This window comes from Crocodylus porosus, unplaced genomic scaffold (assembly GCF_001723895.1).
Source record: "Crocodylus porosus isolate Cpor-Errol unplaced genomic scaffold, CroPor_comp1, whole genome shotgun sequence".
NCBI lineage: Eukaryota > Metazoa > Chordata > Crocodylia > Crocodylidae > Crocodylus > Crocodylus porosus.
In genome coordinates, this window is record NW_017728928.1 from 19,452,897 (window position 1) to 19,473,229 (window position 20,333).

Consider the following 20,333-nt stretch of genomic DNA (forward strand, 5'->3'; position numbering starts at 1 on the left):
GCAGGAAGTCAGCTGGGGTCATAGGATCCCAGCAAGATAAGCATCCAATTTGCTCTTGAAGGTGTTCAATGTAGGTGCTTGAACCACCTCCGATGGAATCATAGATCCCCCAAGCGCAGTATCCCATCTCATGCAGCAGCAGAGAGGGGATGCTGGGGGTGCGGGAGGGGTGGTGGAAAGAGAGGGAGGAAACAGCATGACCAGAATTTCCCATCCCCTGCTTCTCCCTCATTGCAGTGTTCAGCAGCCAGAGGTTTAGGAACTTCTCATTTGGAGGCTGCACCCCAGTCTACCATGCTCCATAGCTACTAATATATATACCTTTTCCCCAAGAATTGGCTTAGTCCCCTTTGAACTAGGTGAAGCTACCAGCCCCCACAACTCCCAGAGGCAACAAATTCCACAGGTTAACTACTTGCTGTGTGAAAAAGCATGTCGTTGTTACTTTTTAGCCTACTACCCAATGCTTTCACCTCTGTCCCCTTATTCTAGCATTGAGAGAGACAGTAAATAATACATCTCTATTTACTTCATATGCACCATTTAGGCTTAGTTATGGATGTGAGAAGCCCAGCCAGAGACAGAAATAGCAAGGGCACTTTCATTTTTCACAACTGGACAAAATTGGATATATTCAATCTAGCATAGCTGTAAGCACTAGCAAACATCTGCATGGAAACACATTTCTAACCTAAGCCAATTTAGCTTAAACAGATGTATTTATTTTGAATGTGTTGATTGGTTCCAGGAGCTTCTCTCGCTTGATGTCACAGCACTCTGACATCATGGGGCGTGTGTAGACAAAACAGGGGCCCTAAATTGAAGCAGTGGGTTTTAAAAAACAGTGTTTTCATTTAGGGCTGAGTAAACCCCCATGTCATGCACACCCCCTGCTGACTTACCTGCCGCTCGGGCAGGGAGGGGAAGGCGAGCTGCTGGTGGGTGGAGTGCTCCCTGGGCTGCAGGTGAGGGGGCTGGTGCTTCCCTCCATGGCAGTGGCGGCCCCCCCACTCCCCCAGGCAGCACCCGCCCACAGGCACCCGGCTCAGGTGTTCCTGGAGGCACCACAGCCACGTAGGGAAGCACCAGGCCCCTGTGCAGCTCAGACACTCAGGCTCCAGGGGTGGGGGGATCAGGCTCGCTGCTTTTCTTGGAGTTTTAGTTTGCTTTGCCCCAAGTCATTTAAGGCACATTACACTGCTGAATTTTCTACAGCAGCCGGAATTAATGCGCAATATGCCTCCAAGGCATGCAAACACCAACACCATTAAAGCGGTGCAAAAGCATTTAGCCCCACTTCTAAAGTGTTGTGCACACACCTCTTGTTTTGTCTACACACGGGTATGGCCATCATGCCTAATTGTGGAATGTCTCGCACACCAGATTTTATACCATCACCTAGAGAACAACAGCAGAAAGAAAGCTTGTTTTCATGCAAGTGTTTTCAGCAGAAGAACGAGGACAAAGCAGGAAAATCAGAAAATATGATCCAGAAGCAGAACTGTTTCTAAACAGAATGTTTTTCAAAGCTTTCTATGAAGCACCAGCCGTTCTTTGAGTCCCCCGTTATCTGAGACCCATCAACTATGCTTTTGATCTACTACTGCACAGCTCTTCCTGTAAAAAAAGCTCAGTTTCAAATGCCCTTTGGGTTTAGAGTTATAGCAGGTGGTGACACTACAAATCAAACCCGTGACTGTGGAGAACACACACGATTACAGTTCTTGACTACCTGCTAATAAATTTGCACTTTTATGGCCCTCTCTACACTACTTCAAGTTTCCTGGGTGTCATGTTTTAATTTCCCTAATTTAAGACTGAAGTTGATACCACAAACAGTGAAAATTAAGCATCCTTAAGTGGTCAGAACACACTGTTAGACATGCCAATATTGGCATTTGATTTCAACACTGCCTTTGTAAGTGGGCTCTTTTCCTGTCAAGGCTCTTCTTTGAATCACCACGAGTAAAGACAGCTTTATACTCCACACTTGTTATTCATGAAGCCAAGCAGCTCATATTAATGATGCAATAAACATTCTGTTTTATATCCTTTTGCAGATGAAATGCAGAGCATAGTGGAGGGGTTAAAATTTCATCTTTTATTATTTACTTTTTACAAAAAGAAAGCCACTGCTCTGAAGTATGCTGATTGCAAAGAAAAATCACAAACCAAATCAAGCCAGTCCATCTCCTCAATGAGATCCTCTCTTTCTGTACCACTGCAGTCTCTTCCAGACTTCTTTGCTACACTAAGGTCTTCCCCTTCAAGTTCTTTTAAAGACACTTCTCCAATGCAGACACTCCCAATATTTCTTAGACTGCCCTTGCCAGTCACACACCTCACTTCTTACCTGCTTTACAGATGCTACTAAACAAATGGGATTTCTCTGCTTGGAGAAACCATGCAGACACAGGGTGAGAGTTCAAAAGACTTTTTAGAGTGTAGACCAAAATCTAAGCTGAGCTGAGGAGGTTTTTTTTATAGTGGGTGGTAATGTGAACTAAGGAAAGGTTTAATGTCACACCTGGGATAGAAAAGGTCTAGATTATTTCTTGTGTAAGCAAGAGGGGCAACATTATTGTTTTTGTTCTTTCATAAAGTGTGGCATGTCTTGAGGTGCAGACCTTTCCTGCTGTGCTGCAGGAACCATGGCTTATACTCCTCCCCAGTACAGACTGAAGAGTGGGACTGGAATGCATGGGGATTATGACGTACCTCATAAAGCGATAGGGTAAGTGCTTGAGGAGATCCAAGAGGAATCCTGAGGTGGAATCTGAACTCTGGTTGTGGCCACAAAGCTCAGCACTTACACAGCTCTGACCTTTAATGGGGACACTGAGACTTGCAGCTACTAATCATGAAATCCTAGAAAAATGGGGAAGGAAGGAACTTCAAAAGGTCATCTAGTCCCTCCCTCAGCTACAGGCTGATTTAACCCATCCCAAACAAATATTTGTCTAGCCTGTACTTGAAATCTTCCAGTGACAGCTTCCACAACCTCCTTCAGTAAACAGTTAAGCACTCTTCCTAATGGTACAATGATGGAGATGAGAGAATAAATCAGTTGTTGTGATGCCAGTTCAGCTGTGTGCTCTATGCTAACTGGGCTTCTTGCATGCAGGAGGCACCTCAGAACTGGAGGGGGATCCACACAGACGTATACTTGCAGAAAGAATATCTTTCATCGTATTGCAAGAGTAAAGAATCATAGAATCCAAGGACTGGAAGGGACCTGTAAGATCATCAAGTCCAGTCCCCTGCCATGGGCAGAAGCTTATTGGGCTCAAACGAGCTCAACGAGGTGCTTGTTCAGCCTCCCCTTGAGCACCTCCAAGGATGGCGACTACACCACCTCCGCTAGGAGCGTGTTCCAGGTTCTAGTTACCCTTACGAGAAAAAAAGGTTTTCCTTGTGTCCAGCCTAATTTTTTCTTGAACTAGCTTGTGCCCATTGGTCCTTGTCCTCCCAAGGGGTGTCTTCCTGAAGAGTTGCTCCCCTAGATCTTGGTGTTCACCCCGACGTACTTATAGGTGCCTATCAAGTCACCTCTAAGTCTTCTCTTAATCAGACTGAACAGGCCCAGAGTCTCTTCTCAGAGGGCCTATCCTCCACGCCCCTAATCATATGGGTGGCCCTTCTCTATGCCCTCTCAAGCTTATCCACATCCTTCCTGAAGTGCGATGCCCAGAACTGGACACAGTACTCCACCTGTGGCCTCACCAATGCTGAGTAGAGGGAAAAGCACCTCCCTGGATCTGCTGGTAACACATCGGCTGATGTACGCCTGAGTTCTGTTTGTCCTGCTGGCAACTTCGTCGCACTGACTCCTGTTAATTTTCGGGTTGTTTGTTCCATTCAGTGCAGAGGACCAGTCTGTCAAGGTCATCCTGGATCCTTACCCTAGCCTCAGATGTCCCTGCATTTCCCCACAGCTTGGTGTCATCCGCAAACTTGATCATTGATCTTTCTACCCCCTCATCCAAGTCATTGATAAAGTAATTGATAAAGATATTAAAGAGCACAGTTCCAAGTGTGATGGGCTGCCTGGAAGTGACTTAGCCCAGGGGTTTTGAAAGGGCAAAAGATGATCGGAGGACTTGAGATTCCCTTTCCTCACCAGTCAGAACCCAGAGACTCACCCTCCATGTCCCCTGATTGGCCCCTTGGGTCACCTGGAGGGGGATAACAGGGGCAGTGCGGCTGACTCAGGGAGACCGGTGAAGGACCACAAGGAAGGAGCTTCACAGAGCTGGCAAGAGCTGGGCCAGCGGGGTGGGAGCCATTGCCCCAGAAGAGCCTGAAGGAGCAGGACCTGCAGGCAGCGGTTGGACCCTCAGCAGCGCAGCGTGTGGCAGGCAGGAGAGGCTCCCCGCTGGGCTCCAGGATCCCCTACGAGAGGCTGCAGCCAGCAGGAGAGGCTCCCCCGCTCCAGCAAGGATCTGAGCAGTGACCTGAGAGGTTCCCAGCTCTGCTTCCAGCTCCTCCGGTCAGAGGCCAGGCAGCTCGATGTGAGGCCGGGGCTCTGGGAAGTCAAGACCCCTAGCAGTCTAGAGCAGTGCCAGCATTGGTGGCTGTGTGATAGTGTTCCTGCCTACCCTGTGGGAGGTTTGAGTTCAAGTCCCAGCTTGGGTGACTTGGGGTGAGTAAGCTACCAGAGAGAAATTCTTCTTGCAGTGGAAAGGGGCCGTTGTGTTTTCCCCCCTTCTTCCCCCTCCAGGTACCTAGGCCCTATATTCCTTGTTAATTGACAGTTTGTATTTTGCCTTTTATATTTCACCAACCAGTATTGTTTGTTCTGTTGTTTGTATTTTACACGTTGGTTAACCCTGTCTTTTGTCAACTGGATGAATATGTCTATGATTGTAAGTGTCTAACCTTTGTTGAATCCTGCCCCCTCAGGGCATTGTCCTGTCCCCTATACCCGCTGGTTTATACTGGTTATGTTCCCAGTGCTGTTCTCTTATTAAAAGGTATCTGGTTAAGTCCCCATTGGTGCTCTGGCTCTGCTCTATAGGGGGAGGAGAGTCCCTACACTTTCCACAGTGCTTGTGCACCTGCTTTGATCCCTTCAATTGGAGAGGGGGTACCTCTTGGAGTACCAGCTGGGTTACACAAGCACTGATTCCTAGGGGACACCACTGGAGACGGCCCTCCAGGATGATTACAACTCTCTGGGATCAGCCTCTGAGCCCGGTGTCTACCCACCTCACTGTAAACTGGCTTAGGCCAGTACCTTCCAGTTTAATTGAGAGAATCTCATGGGATACAGAATCAAAGGCTTTATAGTTTCATAGTTTCATAGTAGCTAGAGTCGGAAGGGACCTAGGTAGATCATCTAGTCCGACCCCCTGCCTGAGCAGGAAAGAGCACCGGGGTCAGATGACCCCGGCAAGGTGCTCATCTAACTTCCTTTTAAAAATCCCCAGGCTTGGAGCCTGCACCACTTCCCCTGGAAGCTGGTTCCAGGCCCTAGCCGCCCTGACTGTGAAGTAGCGCCTCCTAATATCTAATCTAAACTTACCCTCCGCCAGCTTGTGACCGTTATTCCTGGTCACTCCTGGCAGCGCACGGGGGAACAGGGACTCCCCCAATACCTGCTGATCCCCCCTGACCAGTTTGTAGCAGGCCACTGAGGTCTAAATAAATTATATCAAACTCATGTCCCTTGTCCAGCTGGTCAGTTACCTGGTCATAAAAGGACACCAGGTTTGTTAGGCATGACCTACCCTCAACAAAGCTGAGCTGGTTGCTTCTTAATGCCCCACCAGTTACAAGCTTGTATCTGATGGCCTCCTTAACAATTTAATTATTTTTTCACCAGGACTGAAGTCAGACTGACCGGTTTACAGTTTGCAGGGTTGTCCCTCTTCCCTTTCTTAAAGATCAGTACCATGTTGGCCTCTTCCAGTCATTCAGGACCACTCCTGAGTTCCACACCTCCTCCAACAGCTTTGCCAGGGGCCCTGCTACGAGCTCAGCCAGTTCTTTCAGGACTCTCGGATGCAGGTCATCTCACCCAGCAGACTTAAAAATGTCCAAATGTTCTAAGAGTACCCTCATCTGTTTGGGACTGATTTCATGTGGTCTGTTGTCTCCCCCACATTCCTTGGGTCTCTGGACAGGTGAACAGCTCCCATCTGATTTCAGGAATACCAATGTGAAGTAAGTATTTAGGAGCTCTGCTTTTTCCAGGGTTCAACTGGGGGCTATCCCTCCATATTCAGTAGGGGTTCCAGAGTGGAGCTCAATTTTTTTTTCTTGCACCCCATGTACCTATAGAAGGACTTTTTCTTGCCATATACTAGTCACTGTTTTGTGCAAGCAGAATTTTGTGACATGTATAAGCCGTGTGCCTGTCCAGCTAGTGTGTAATCTGCTGGGCATACTCAGTATTGATGTGAATGATTACATGTCCATAGTGCACAAGTAATAGAACTGAAAACTCTGCTTAAGTGCCAAAAATGCTAGTTGGGCACATCTAAGTTAATAGTGTTCAGTCCCCTGTCTCCAACCATTCATTTTGTTGCTATGAAGTATCTGAGTCTTGTACATGGGCAACTGGTGCATCCTGAGTCTGGGAGAGCACCAGATTGCAAGGCGGGGGGGTGTTCCCCAGCCACTGATCACCGACCAGGGGGGAGGGGTCCCCCATGGCCAAGCACCAACTGGGGGTGGAGGTCCCCCAGTGCCGATCACTGAGCCAGTGGCGAAACCAGAAGTGCACTTCCAGTTTTGTGGCTGGCACTTCCGGGGGTGCATGGCCAATCTCAGGGGCTGCACGTGCACCCCCTACACATCACCAATGGTCTTGTAAATAATGCAAGAACTAAATAAGCAGTTGCTTAGCAACCTGCACTGGTTTTAAAACCAAAATTGTTGCTTCCGTGACTTTACCACCCACCTTTACTTTTTCCTTTTTTTCAGGTTAAGCAAAAGACAGTTTGCTATCCTTAAAATATGTATGTTGGTGGATGAATACAGTCAGAGGTGTAACAGGGCACCGGGACACCCAGGGCAACAACTTCCAGTTGTTGGTACTGCCAGTGAGGCTGTGTGACTGCAGTAGCAGCATTTATTTTTCCAGCCCCTCCTTAAGTTAGTGCCTGGGGCTGCTGTCCTGACCACTCTGCCTTAGTTGTTGTGTCGACAGTGTCTCCGGCAGCCATGGGGGTTAACACAACTGCTGCTTGCTATACCACCAAAAGTGTGTCATCTAACCCATGGGAAGCCCTAAAGTCTGGATCCAGACTGCAGGACCCAATGAGTGTGTCACCCCTGCCCTAGCTCCTCTGAGATGGTTGTAGAAAGAGCAGCAGTGAAACACATTGTCAGCACGCAAGCAATCATAACAGCATGTTTGCATCTGGCCACAACAAGAACTTGCTTACAGGAGTGCCTAAATCGTCACAGCCGTTAATGCAATCGCTATGTACCAGTTATGAATTGTGGTTTGATTTTATCTTTGTTAAACTCACACTGTTTTGTTTGTTTCTTAGTGGTGCCTGCAGGTCTCCAGTGAGACCAACTCACTCATGTCTGAACAAGTCTGCCTCCAGAAATCCAGTGAATCAGTTTAAGGTGGTGGCCCAACCTAAAGAACCATGCAGAACCGCTGGGTTGCTTGGAGGATGGCTCTGAGCACCGAGAGGGCTGGTAGGGGTCACCTGACAAGGATCACAGAATCACAGGACAGAAAGGCTGGAAGGGACCTCGGGAGGTCACCTAGCCCAACTCCCTGCTCAAGGTAGGATCACCCCTATCGTAATAGGACCCCAACTGTGAAGGTGGCTGTGGCACCTTCTGACAGCCATCTTACAGCTGTCTTTCCTTCTGACCTGCCACCAGGGTAGTGCCCTGTCCTCACTTGCCACAACTTGATGTAAAATTAATATCAAGTTAGGATGCTGCCCTCAGACCAGAGTGACCCTTCAGGTGCTTTACGCTCATTATTAAGCCACTTCAATCTGGTCCAGTCTCTAGCTCTAAATCTAGGCAAGGCATCTCTATTTTCAGTTGCCCTTCTGTCTGCCCCCAGGGCTCTCTCTAGCTCCATTAATAATATATAGCCAGAGCACTCTGGTCCTCCCCTTCCCCCCACCCCCCCCGGGTCAGTAGTCCTGAACCAGTGCTCTCTTCCTGGTTCCTCATCAGAGTAGTTCTGAGTGAGTGCTTTCCCTCTGGCTCCCCATCAACAGTTCTTAGGTTTTTTCTCTGGTCCCTAAGGCCTCAGTCTCATCTAAATCCATTAACAAAACTCACAGCACTGAATCCATCAATAAAACTCATTCTTCCTACTGGTCTCTCTTGCAGAGCTCCTTCCCCAAGTCTAGCATAGGTCAGTCAGAACCCTTCCTGGGAGGCAGGTTTATCTGGCCCTATGCTCTGTCACCTCCCACTTACCTGGGGCCCTTACATAACAGGGCACAGGGCCTTTCCATTAATACTGGCATGCTTACAGCCAGTCTCCCTGCAGTCTGCACTCCAAATCTGCCCTCTGAAGCACTGTACTCTCTTTACTTGTGTAACAAGGGTTACAGACTGGTTACACCATTTACATCATCCAACACAAGGGCTTGTCTAACATACTCCTAAAACTACCCAAGCAACCCTGTCACACAGCTACAAGGCATGTTGCCCCAAAACACCAAAAGCATCATAACACAGGGGGACAAAAACTTTAAATGTCCTGCCACTGCAAGCATTGTTAAAATAAACACAAGAGATCCAAGAAAGAGGGCCAGACCCCCTGCTATAGAGAGAAGCAAAAACCTCAGCAACCCATACCTGTAAGGGACTAGGGCATGAGCAGTCATGGAAGGTCACTTGGTTAATTGGACAGAGACCAAAAACAGGATTTATGAGGAGCCAGGAGTCAAAGCTGGAGTTGCAATAAGCCAAGAGTCAAGACCAGAGTTCCAAGCAAGCCAGAAGCCTAAACTGAAGTCAAGACGAGCCGGAAATCAAGGGCAGAGTTCAAGGCAAGCCAGCAGTCAAGGCAAGTCAGGAATCGAAGCCAAAGGCAAGATCAACCAGGAGTCAAAAGCTAAAATAAGAATCAAGGCAAGCCAGGAATCCAAGCCAGAGCTGCAGGTAAGCAAAAATCAGGGAACTACCAAGCAGTCAGGAGCAAACATTAAAACACGACTGCTGTCTGGGGCTTGCTTTTAAAGGCTCCAGTAAGTGGAGCATGTTTCTTGCAGTACTAGAGGACTGCCAGCCCTGATTGCTCAATTAGGATCTGCTGGAACCAGGATAACTGATCTGAGCTCATTATAGGACCCCTGTAACAAGAAGCCAGAGATTCCTGTTGCTTTAAGGGAGAAAAGACTGAGAAGGACACACCTGCAGTGAGCCAGAAGAACCCCTGACTGGAAGGGGAGGAGCACAGAGGATATAAGCCTGGGTCCCTGAAGTAGAGGGGCAGTGCAGCCCTGAGCTCTGTATGGAGGAGAGCTCTTGCCAGCGCAGGTACCCCAGGGGCTTGGAGGGGGCCAAGAAGTGAGGAAAAGGCTTCTGTAGTGGCCTGGTACCCTAGGGGGTGCTCTGCGTGTTTCATTTAAAATATTTGGCTGGCACTACTTGTTTTAGTTTAACTAGATGACCATGTAGTGTGTGGTGGGGAGGACAGGAAGCTACACAGTGGTGTCTGGGAGGCACTCCAAGTTCTGAGTCCTATCAAGAGTTGGCCAAAGCTGAGAGGGCCAAGGGTTTGAGCCCTGGCAGTGAGTGGGGGCAGACTAAGGGCCTGAGCTCCTGCAGCAAGATGGGGGAAAGCTAAAAGGTTGAGAGGCCCAGAGGAAGTGGGCCTGGGGTAGCAGTCCACAGCATGCTAAAGCCAGGAGGGCTGAAGCCTGTACATGCTGGTGCATAGATCTAGTGTAACATCTGTGAGGCATAGGTGTGTCCACAGGGATGGATGGAAGCCATGAATAGCCCATAAGGCAACTGGTGCTTGAGGCTCTAATTGGGACAGGAGGGCTACAGCTGCATGTCCAAGGGGCAAGGTGGAGTTGGACTGCACTTATGCTGGGACCCTGGGGCAACCTACCTTTCCCACTAGAAATAATTACATCAAGGTGTGGCAGGTGAGGAAGAATGAAGGGTACCCTGAGGGGCTGCGGTGGGGGGCAGGAGGCATGTGGTTGCCAGGGCCTGTCACAGCTGCCCCTAAGGGCCTGATCCTGTTATACCCCCTTTCTAGAATGACCTCTGGGCACCCTTGAACCTTTGAAGTTTTTTCCAGGCCTATACAGAGAAGACCAAATCTGGGATTTGCATATTTTTCCATGTGTTCCCAGGAGTGGTCTGCTAGTCCCTAGCCTTCCCAGTCCATTTAGGTAGTGGAGTTTCCCCTGTATCTTCCGGTTTGTTGAGGACTTCCTTTCCACAAATTCCTTGTGCCCCTTGACTAGGAAATGAGCTCTCTGAATACAGTTTTAACAGGAAGACATGAGACAGGGTGGACTCACATGGTAGTTGGTAGCTGCAGGTGGAAGGAAGGCTCAGGATTGCAATCAGATCATAGAAATAACAGAAAAGTAGCACTGGAAAGGACCTTCAGAGGTTATCTGGTCCAAGATCCTGCCTGAGGCAATCATCCTTATCCAAACCATCTTGTTCAAATCCATTGTCTAACCTATTAACAAAACTACATAGTCAAGTGTTTATGATGGAGATATGACCCCAGGCATTAGTGGTCCAGGTTGGCAGTGGGGAGCATGGTTTCAAGAGGCTGGAAAAACAGCAATACCTTGTCTCATGCCATGAACATGGGTGCCTCAGATTAGGCTGGTCTGCATAGTGCTTGTAGGCCTGCCTCAGGGGACCTTTCAGGTATTTATGGATATGTTCTAAGTGGGTTATTAGCTTGGAAACAGTGGAAGTTGAAGAAACATTAGGAAGGATTGGGTGAAAGTAGGGATGGAACCCAAAGTTACCACGTAAGGGGCGGTGCTGGGCCTTACCTGTACCCAAGTTGTAGGTGAACTTGGCCATGGGCAAGAGGGCAAACCAGTCCCTCTAATGGAAATCTAAGAAGCAATGTAGGTGTTGCTCCAACACTCAGTCTGACCTTTGGTGGATGGCAGGCCAACTAGAGATGCAGCTTCACCCCTAAAAGCTGGAGGAACTCTTGCTAGAAGTTCAACATGAACTGAGGTCATCAGTCCGTATTGCACTTAGAAACTAAATTTTTTATACCTAGTGCTTTAAAAACTGACACAACACTTGGTTGATGAATAGCAGAAAGGCTTGCTTTAACAACCACCAACAAATTCTAAAACTAAGTAACAGAAAAGGAAAAGACTTTTCTTTAATATTCAATCAATGTGCTATTACAGTCCTTGTATTAGCTTAGCTGCACAGAGCTCTTTACCCGGTGGAGGCAGGAAGCAGTTCTTGTACAGCTTTATGGAGTGTGGGTCGTTCACTTGTGCACTGGGTGGTGCAGGATGGTTTCTTGATCTTTCCTGGACTGCACACTCCTAGCTGGCAGTTCTGTTGTGCTTTTTCTACTGTTTGAATTGTATAGCTTCAAAGCATTCCTTCTTGATCGTTGGTTGGTTAATCAAAGTCCAGACAAAGCAGGAAAGGACAGAATTAACATATTAGAGTTGTATCCTGTTTGTGTGTTTGTGAAGTTTGCAAGCTTTTGATCAGTTTGGAATCACATGGGATGGGTATTGATTGAATGAGGTACCTTTAGGAAGTTAATCACAGAATACTATTTTTCAATAGGTATTTTAACAATGGAGCCTAATAAATAGCTGCATCAAATGGCTTATGGTAACAGTAAAGCTCAGAGACCATTGGATCCAACAGGTGTGAGTTTCGGGAAAATACCCTGGTTTAGCATAATAAACATCTAGAAATTGACTGCCTATTTTGAGAAATATGCCTTAATTAATAAGTGCAAATGTGAGGCAGTGAGGATCAGACAATAGGTTTGAGGTAGGTTAGATGTAGTCATATAGCATAAAACTTTAGACAGGTCCTGGATGTTTGCTTTGGGAAACAGATCTTAATCAAAGGGGGAAATGTGTTGATCAGGATATATTTACAGTCATGTTTTCAGCGCACCTTGGCTTTTCTTGTCTCTTACAGGCTTTGCTTTGAAGTGGATATTTTAGTCCTTTTGTTTGCTTTAGTGACACTTGGCTCAACTAAGATACACATGTAGTTTGGAGGTTTCTCCCCAGCCCGTTTGGCTTTCTGGCTTGCTCTCTGAGTCTTATTATATACATGTAATGAATGTATCGGGTCTTTTGCCCATAACTTTTAACCATCACTTATTTATTTATTTATTTATTTATTGCTGTGGTGTGGTAGAAGGTTGAGGACTGTTATCAAGACTTTTATTATCTCATGGCCTGGGTCTGGTACTGGGTACTGCAAGCACTCCACTCTCTTACACCTAATGGGAGTCTGATTTTTCTTTGTGGCAGGCTTGTTACCACAACCCCATCTTGCCCCATCCAGTGTCTTGCATTTTTGTGCAAGTGGCACTGTTCATAGCCAGCAGCCTGATTCAGTACTAGCAGGCATCCCTGTGAGCTAAAATATGTTCTATGTGAACTGGGCTGGTTCAGTTTGTGAGCACTCCATGGCAGGGGATGAAGTACCATCTTGCTGAAGAAGTCTATCATGAGGATTAACATGTGGTCCTAGAACTGGGGGAGGTCAGTGACAAAATCAAGGGAGACCATGGCCCAGGGCTGGGGAGGAGTGTGTAGGGGCTGGAGGAAACCAAAAAGCTTGGCCTCTGGATTTTGGTGCAGGAACAGGTCTTGCAGGAGATGATATAGGCCTTGATGTCTACCTGCATCTTTGGCCACAAGACATTTCAGGCTAGTCTTGATGTGGTTCAGGTGCCCTGACACTGGGGAGTTGTGGCTAAATCTAGGCACCTCTAACTGGGGTTGCCATTTGGGACATACAAACACACCCAGTGATAGGCCCAGCCAGAGATGATGGAAGATACCCCTCTTTAACCTGAATTCTTGTCTTGCTCTTGAATCAGGGGTCCTTAACATGAGGGTGACTAGTAAGCAGGGGATCTTAGCTAAGGGAAGATCTGAAGGTTTCCATCAAGTCCCTCTCCATAATCCTATTTGTGAAATTCTTGGGCCCCAGGATTGTGGATGGGTTCCGTGGTGTCTCAATACTTGTTCTTCCACAAGATGATATCTGCCTTGCTATTGCAGACTCTTGGTCTACAGGTAATTGGAAAACTAAACCTGGAGGAAAACGAGGACCAGCAAGTGTGTTCTCAGTTCAGTCTTTCTGCTGACCAGAGGTATTCCAGGTTCCTATTATCAATCAGAACCTCTACGTAGTGGCAGGCTCCCTCCAAGTGGTGGTGCCTTTCCACAAAGGCTGGCTAGAAGCATCTTGTACTAGGTACCATTCCACAGGTGTTATTTTGCTGGAGTATAAGCATAGATGTGTACTGAAGAAATATAGCAATATTTTCTATTTTATAAAATACCCACAAAACACTTCATATGTCGCAGACTTCATTATGAAACAATGAGTCGAAATTCATTTCTGTGGTCATGTTTTCTCCTTTGAATCTACCTCACTTGCTTTACTAGGTCACAACCAATGACATACAATCTTGTCTTTATTATGAGTCAGGAGCTAAATGTTAACCACTGGAGATCTTCACAGGGCTGGCAGGCCTAATGCATAGTCCACTTCAGAATATTCTGGGGTCTCTAGCACCCATTAAATCTTTGCATAGTAAAAAAGTCCAGCTTTCATCATCTCTTCATGATCAGAAGCCAAGTCTGTCCCAGAGATGATGCCATTATTAGCTGTTTCAGAGATGTCCACCTGTCTAGCTTCTCATAATCCGGACAGGTGGAACGACTTTTGGTCCTTTGCTTTCTCATACAAGATCCAGTTCTGATCTTAGTTGTAATCCAGAATTATACAATGTCATGACTGGGCCTCTGATCAGCCATCCTCATGGTGATGGCCTCAAAATATTCTTTTTGCAGAACCGTCACTGCTTCCCACAACGTGAGGAAATGGCATGGCTCCAGACTGGTGATGGTACCACTCTAGACAGCAATACAGATAGCTAGATGCTGATTCCAAGAGTGTGCAATGATAAATGGAGATGCATTAGCTGTATGCTAGCATTTAAACAGGGAGATAATATCTACTTACAATTGTCCCTGAAAAGAAGAGGACACAGGCAAACAGACAAGTCAGTTCTGGAAGGATGCAAAGCAGTGTGGGACTGTGGCAGAAGAATAACCAAAATCAGAGGCAGTTCAGATGCACATACCTAAAATTATACATTAATTTAATATTCAGTGAATTTAATCTAGTTTCAAGCAGGGGTATAAAACGTGTATTATCTTGCCATTTAAGATGTTACTGAGAACAGTGTTGTGTGAATGCTTGTTATTTTAATAAGCAGCAGTGGAACTTGGCACAAATCGAATTCTTGACCAGTGTAGACAAGACGCAACTTGGCACCCAAGTTCTCAGAAAATATGTGTATGCACCAGTGATGCTTGGACCTTTCTATTGTACCAGACTCACGTGTGTATCTGGTCTTGCTGTATGCCTAATCACACTCCACAGTTGCAACTGAGGCAGTTTGGAAAAGTATGTCTCTAGTGGCTCTTTTTAGCAGTTTTATTGTTACATTTTTGTTATAGTCTTTTCTAGCCCTCATTCTCTCAAAACACAAGGTTTACATCTTTCAGGGAGTTTCACAAAGGCATACATCACAGTAGTGCAGAAAAAGCTTTCAGGTAGGTAGCTTTCCTTGCTGCCGACTCATTTTCAGTGCTTCTAACACAACAGCAAAATACATCCTATTTTCATCAAGAAACCTTTTCAATGAAGAGTCTGAATTCCTCAGAAAGCCCACTCACCTCTGGGCATTAGCTGAGAATTAACAAAAAGCCTTTTATAGCTAGGAATAAAGAGAATCCAAGAGCAAGCATCCTAGCCAGTGATAATTGTTTATCATAACAAGTTCTCCCTGAAGACTTGTTCACAAAGAATGGAAACCTACTCCTTATTCAGAGGACATTCATGTTTCAGAATCATGAGGTGGCTGAATCCTAATTGCACACACAAACTAACATTTAAAGAACATTAGTAAGATTGCAAAGTCAAGCACTCAAAAGTTAACAAGTAATAGGATTATCATGGCCTCTTAACTTTAAGTGTCCCCCCCACCACGTGCATACACATTATGATACAGTCTCTAATTACATGACTATGTACTTCTTTGCCACAGGAATCGGGCTTCAATCCATGCTCAGATGGGAACATCAGGGAGCACTCGTGGTAGGTAGTAAAGGAAGCGGCTGTCTGTAGAGCCCCTACTTCATTTGCAGCTGTCACTGGATGGTATATGTTGAATGAGGCAGGGCATTACAGAAAAGAAAGGACAATCATGTTGCTAAGATAGTTAAATGTTGTCGTGTAGAACTGTATGCCAAGCAAATCACTTAAACCAAACGTCTCATGGGTTATCACTAATGTGATTCTTACTTTGTGTGTGTCCATCTAAAAAACCCGAGGGTCTGATTTGCATAAGTGCTGGGTAGCATCAGACACTGCTGAAGGTAATGGAAGCTGTTTTTCATATCAAGAGTTCTACATCATATTAAAATCCTGAAGACGTGGGTACCTTGCATCTCAAAATGGGCACCCAAAGTAAGGGATACTTTGGTCTTAATTTCTTGTGGGGTTTTTTTCCCCCATCTGGAACATGATACTAATATCTCTCTCACCTCACGGGAGTTTTGTGAAGATAAATGTACTATAATGATGAATACAATAGAACAGCTGTAAAATAACTTAATGATTCTCTTTCCAGAGAGCACTTTGAAGAGTGTGCAGTGAGTAAGGCCTAGGCCCCTACCATGGACACTGAAAATAAAACAATATTGAATAGCTGCTCATAAAGTGAGTGCCTTCAGTGGGGCAGGGGTCTTGTGGGGGGGAAAAAACACAGTATATGATCATGTAACTAAAGGATGTTTCATGATGCCTACAGATGAGGGGGGCCCAGTTACAACTGTACAGGCACCATTGATTCAGGCATTTTTTTTTTTATATTGAGTGTGTGACTTTGTGTTGTTAATGGTCTTTCAGTACGGATTTTTTTGGATGCAATTTCTTAAGTCTTTAAAACAGTAAATGGAAACAAAATAAATGTGTAGTAAAAAAGTCTGGATGTCATCATCTCTTCATGATTAGAAGCCAAGTCTATCCCACAGATGATGCCATTATTAGCTGTTTCAGAGATGTCCACTTGTCTAGCTTCTCATAATCCAGACGGATGGAATAACTTTTGGTCTTTTGCCTTCTTGTATGAGGATCTCATACAAGATCCAGTTTTGATCTTGGTTGTAATCCAGAATTATACAATGTCACGGTTGGCCAGAACCAGATCCAGCAGCGCCTTACACTTTGTTAGCCCATAGACTTCTTGAATCAAATAGAGCTCATCAGTGCAAGTGAGGAAGCTATGCGACTGATCAGGTTTGGCTGAATGCTCTTCCCATGAGATGTCAGGGTGGTTGAAGTCATCCATGATGACCATGCATCAAGAGCATGCAGCCTCTGCTAATTCCTTAGAGAATTCATGGTCAAATGCTTCCTCCTGGTTAGGTCTGTAATAGACTCCTACAGTTATATCCCTTTCACCACGTTCTCCCCGTATTCGAACCCAGAGGTTGTCAAGTCTCCTTCTTTGGGTGCCAATGTCTGCTTGTAGGGAAGTGTACTGCTCCTTGATAGAGAGCTACATCCCCAGCCTTCCTCCCGACACGGTCCCTCCTGTACAAGTTATAGCCATCTATACCTGTGGTCCAGTTATAGGTGAAGTCCCACCAGGTCTCTGTTATCCCTATGAAATCATATTTGTTACTGCTTAGCAGAAGGGCCAGTTCCTCCTGTTTGTTCCCCATGCTCCTGGCATTTGTGTACAGACAGCTAAGCCTGCCATTGGAAGCCCTAAGCTTCTTTGTGCACTTAGGAGAGTCCTGTCCTTGGGCTGGGGTTGGAGTAAGTTCCCTGGTGTTACCTCACCTGCTGATTATGTGCTTGTCACTTCCTGGGCTTGCACTGATGGTTGTCCCCTGTCCTGTGGCAATCTTAGTTTAAAGCTCTAACCCTCCTTAGTTTAAAGCTGTAACCCTCTAACCTTAAAATGAGCTCTAATAACTCATTTTCCCTTAGCTTTGTTCTGAAGCAGCTATACAGTTTTGGCTGAAGTTTCCTAAAAATATTCAGCCTGAGGCAGACATCTGGTATGGAGGATTTCAACCTGACTAGTTAGAATCCGGCAAAACGACCCCCAAAACAGGGTCTTACAATGGGGAACAAATAGCAACTTTAATAATATGTAATGTAACAGATCACACCTAGACCATCATCCCCCCTCCATTCCTCCAACAGGATTGTGTCCCTTCCATGGCAACAGCAGCAAGTGGCAAAGATGCATGTCAGCCCTTGAGAATCCTTTGGTAGAAATGCCTGTAATACTTCTTCCCCTTGCCCTATACTCTCCTTCCAGTACATACTGATTTGGAGCTAGTTTCTGGGATGGACAAGGGTGGCCTTATTTCTCCACTCCCAGAGGCCTTGGAGATTACTAGAAACTGGACAAGTAAAAAGTGCATTCTGTTGTCTCAAGAAATAACAGCTCTCCTCCTCCCTGATCGGGCACAGGGGAAGTGATAGGCACCATGCCTAAGGGAGGCTAATTTTCCTATTTTCCCAACTGTGTAGCAGAGAAGGGGAAAGAGAAATTTCAAGCCAGCAAGAGAGGTGGAGTGGTGGCTGCCAGAAGAGGTACATCAACTACCCAATCCCACTGACTGTCTCTTGGAGAAATTCAAATAGCCAAATACTGCCCAATATTCAGCCAGTTCCACAACTGTTGTCTTCCAGTTTGTTATCCCTAATTTTAAGTTCTATTCAGTACAATGTACACGTCAGGTGAAGCAAGCAACAAGTGAGCTAAACAGAGAGGAAAAAATATCTGCACAAGGCAATTCCTTTTTGTTTGTGAAAGTAGATCCCCTTGGGGCTTTACTTCCACATTGCCAAAATCAGGAGTGTTTGCATTTGTTTTTACCCTGGTCTCCCTGTATCTTTATCTGATATTGAATTTGATAAGAGAGAATCTGTGATAGCACAAGAGCTGTGGGCAAAACCCATCTCTGGGAATATACTGAGAAAGAATAGACTCTGAACCAGGTCTTTGAACTCGGTGTCAACTGTACCCTTGTGATGTATTAGTGGCTACACTTCGGTTTATTGCCAGGATATCACTTGGACTGGTGTAAATGAAGTTTCTGTCCAACACCACAAACGGATCCAGATCTCTGCTGAAGGTAAGACATTTTTCTAACTAAAACTGATAATGGTCATGATCAGAAAAAGGATTTTTTGCATCCCAGAACTTCTGGCTAAAAGTCAGCCTGCTTCTTTTCAAAAACACTAAAAACAATTGCTCGTCTGGAGAAAAATATTATAGGGTACAGTCTCCAAGGTTTAATATTTTTACACTCATCATGGTGTTACAACTGATAAACATACCATCATTACAAATGGTTAGGGTAACCTACAGGTCTATTGAGACGTACTCAGTCTAACTATACATTTTTTGCTGAAACTTACCATGATACATGTGATCACTCTCTTGAGCTGCCCCGTTTGGCATTCAGTTGACCTGATTTTTCTGTCTGGTAAATCCAGTTCCCATACTCGAATGGTCCCACTGTAGCCAAAGAATACACATCACAATTGAATTCATACATGCACAAATCTCTGAGTCCTTGGAATAATGCACTGCTGAAAAAAACCTTCAGTATGTTCTGCCTGGGGTCTATCATCTTGTTAATGTAAAAGGAAAAAAGATACAATTCCAGATAAACAAACAAAAGAAAACAAAAAAATAATCCATTGTATCTGTAAGATAAGTTTCTGATGACTTCCATCAGGTTAGCCAACAATAGCCCAGAAGTGCAGAAGTATATACTGTAGTCATGGGGACAAGCCACCTCAGTATCTTCCTTTCCCCAGTTACACATACATGGGTGGGACTTTGTGGAGTCTCTTAGTTCTGAATAGATTGGAAAATAAACTATCCAGGGCAATTCAAATAACTTCTCAGTACTGCAACTTCACTGCAACCAGATATCACCACCATATCTATTACACAAAAATATTATATTAAAAGAATATCAATGCTGAAAAGTCAAGCACTGAAAATGTAAGAAATGCCAGAATTTAGACAGCATTTACAACCTTAATTCAGTCTTCTTATCGTCATGTGTTATGATGCAGGCTTAAAGTATATAAGCAGTTATGGGTTTTTGCCACAGGCTGCTGCCTCATTTATTGTACGACTACTATAATTATTTCACAGTACCAGTACATAAGACAAGATATCAATTAGTACTGTTCTATTGCTGAGACGTTGTAACAGAGGGCATAAATGCAGTTTCATTCTCTGTTTCTACCTGCTAGCAGACAGCATAACTGAAAAGCTTGGATGGGGTTGTGAGGTGTTTACAGTGATAAAACAAAACAACTGCTGCTTTCTCTTTCTTCTTCCCTTACCCCACACTCTCCCCAGCTCCACTGTGTCCTTTATTTTGTCCCATTCACAACCCATCTCTCCCACATCATGTTCATTTTTTCTTTGACCCATTTAGCAATCATTCAAAAAAGTCCATTTCAATTTCTAATGGAAAAAACCCACCAAAATCAACAAGGTAAGTGGATGGACTGACAAGCAAGAACATTAGGCCACAGACCTACTCTTCTCAATATGCCTTTGTCTCCCTTTTTTAATATGTTGTGTAAAACATCTAGCAATTCTGGGTGTCATTGCTATGATTCTCAAGAGCCCTTCCAAATTTTTTTAATGGGAGCTACAGGCTTTCAGCATCTTTGAAAACCAGGGGAGATGCAAGTAATAATACATTCATCCTGCTGCAATGACAGCTTTGCACTGAAGGGCTCTCACACTGTTGCAAGCCAGTGGCTAGAGGCTGCTGCTGGTATAGGTAAGAAATAAATTGATGACCTGCAAGGTGTCACTATTCCTATATTAAAAAGCTGTTGTTCAGAGTCATTTGCTGACTGCTTTTCTCATGTAAACATTAGGAGGAACATATGGGGAATGAGTACAAACCCCTGCCAACAGCCACAAAAGTTGCACACTGCTCCTTGCACATACTGCTTTAAAAGCTTACGCCTATGTGTAGAACAAGCAGAAATACCTCCTGGGGACAAGCTGAGATAGTCAAAGACCCCTACAAAGCAATAGGAAAAACATTAAC

The 20,333-nt window shown here is 45.3% G+C and overlaps 1 protein-coding gene and 1 long non-coding RNA gene across 2 annotated transcripts in view; both read right to left on the bottom strand.

Moving 5' to 3' along the window:
- Positions 1-20,333, bottom strand: part of LOC109315231 (cilia- and flagella-associated protein 52-like) — a 36,032-nt gene that overhangs the window by 10,871 nt on the left and 4,828 nt on the right. The window contains exon 3 of the mRNA XM_019542827.1: positions 18,664-18,763. Within this exon, the coding sequence (XP_019398372.1) occupies positions 18,664-18,763 (100 nt within the window). The remainder of the gene's footprint in view (positions 1-18,663; positions 18,764-20,333) is intronic.
- On the bottom strand, positions 2,486-2,856 carry LOC109315170. The gene is made up of 2 exons (XR_002102449.1): positions 2,719-2,856; positions 2,486-2,527 (listed from the first exon to the last, which is right to left on the bottom strand). It is a non-coding gene; the product is annotated as an uncharacterized LOC109315170 (long non-coding RNA).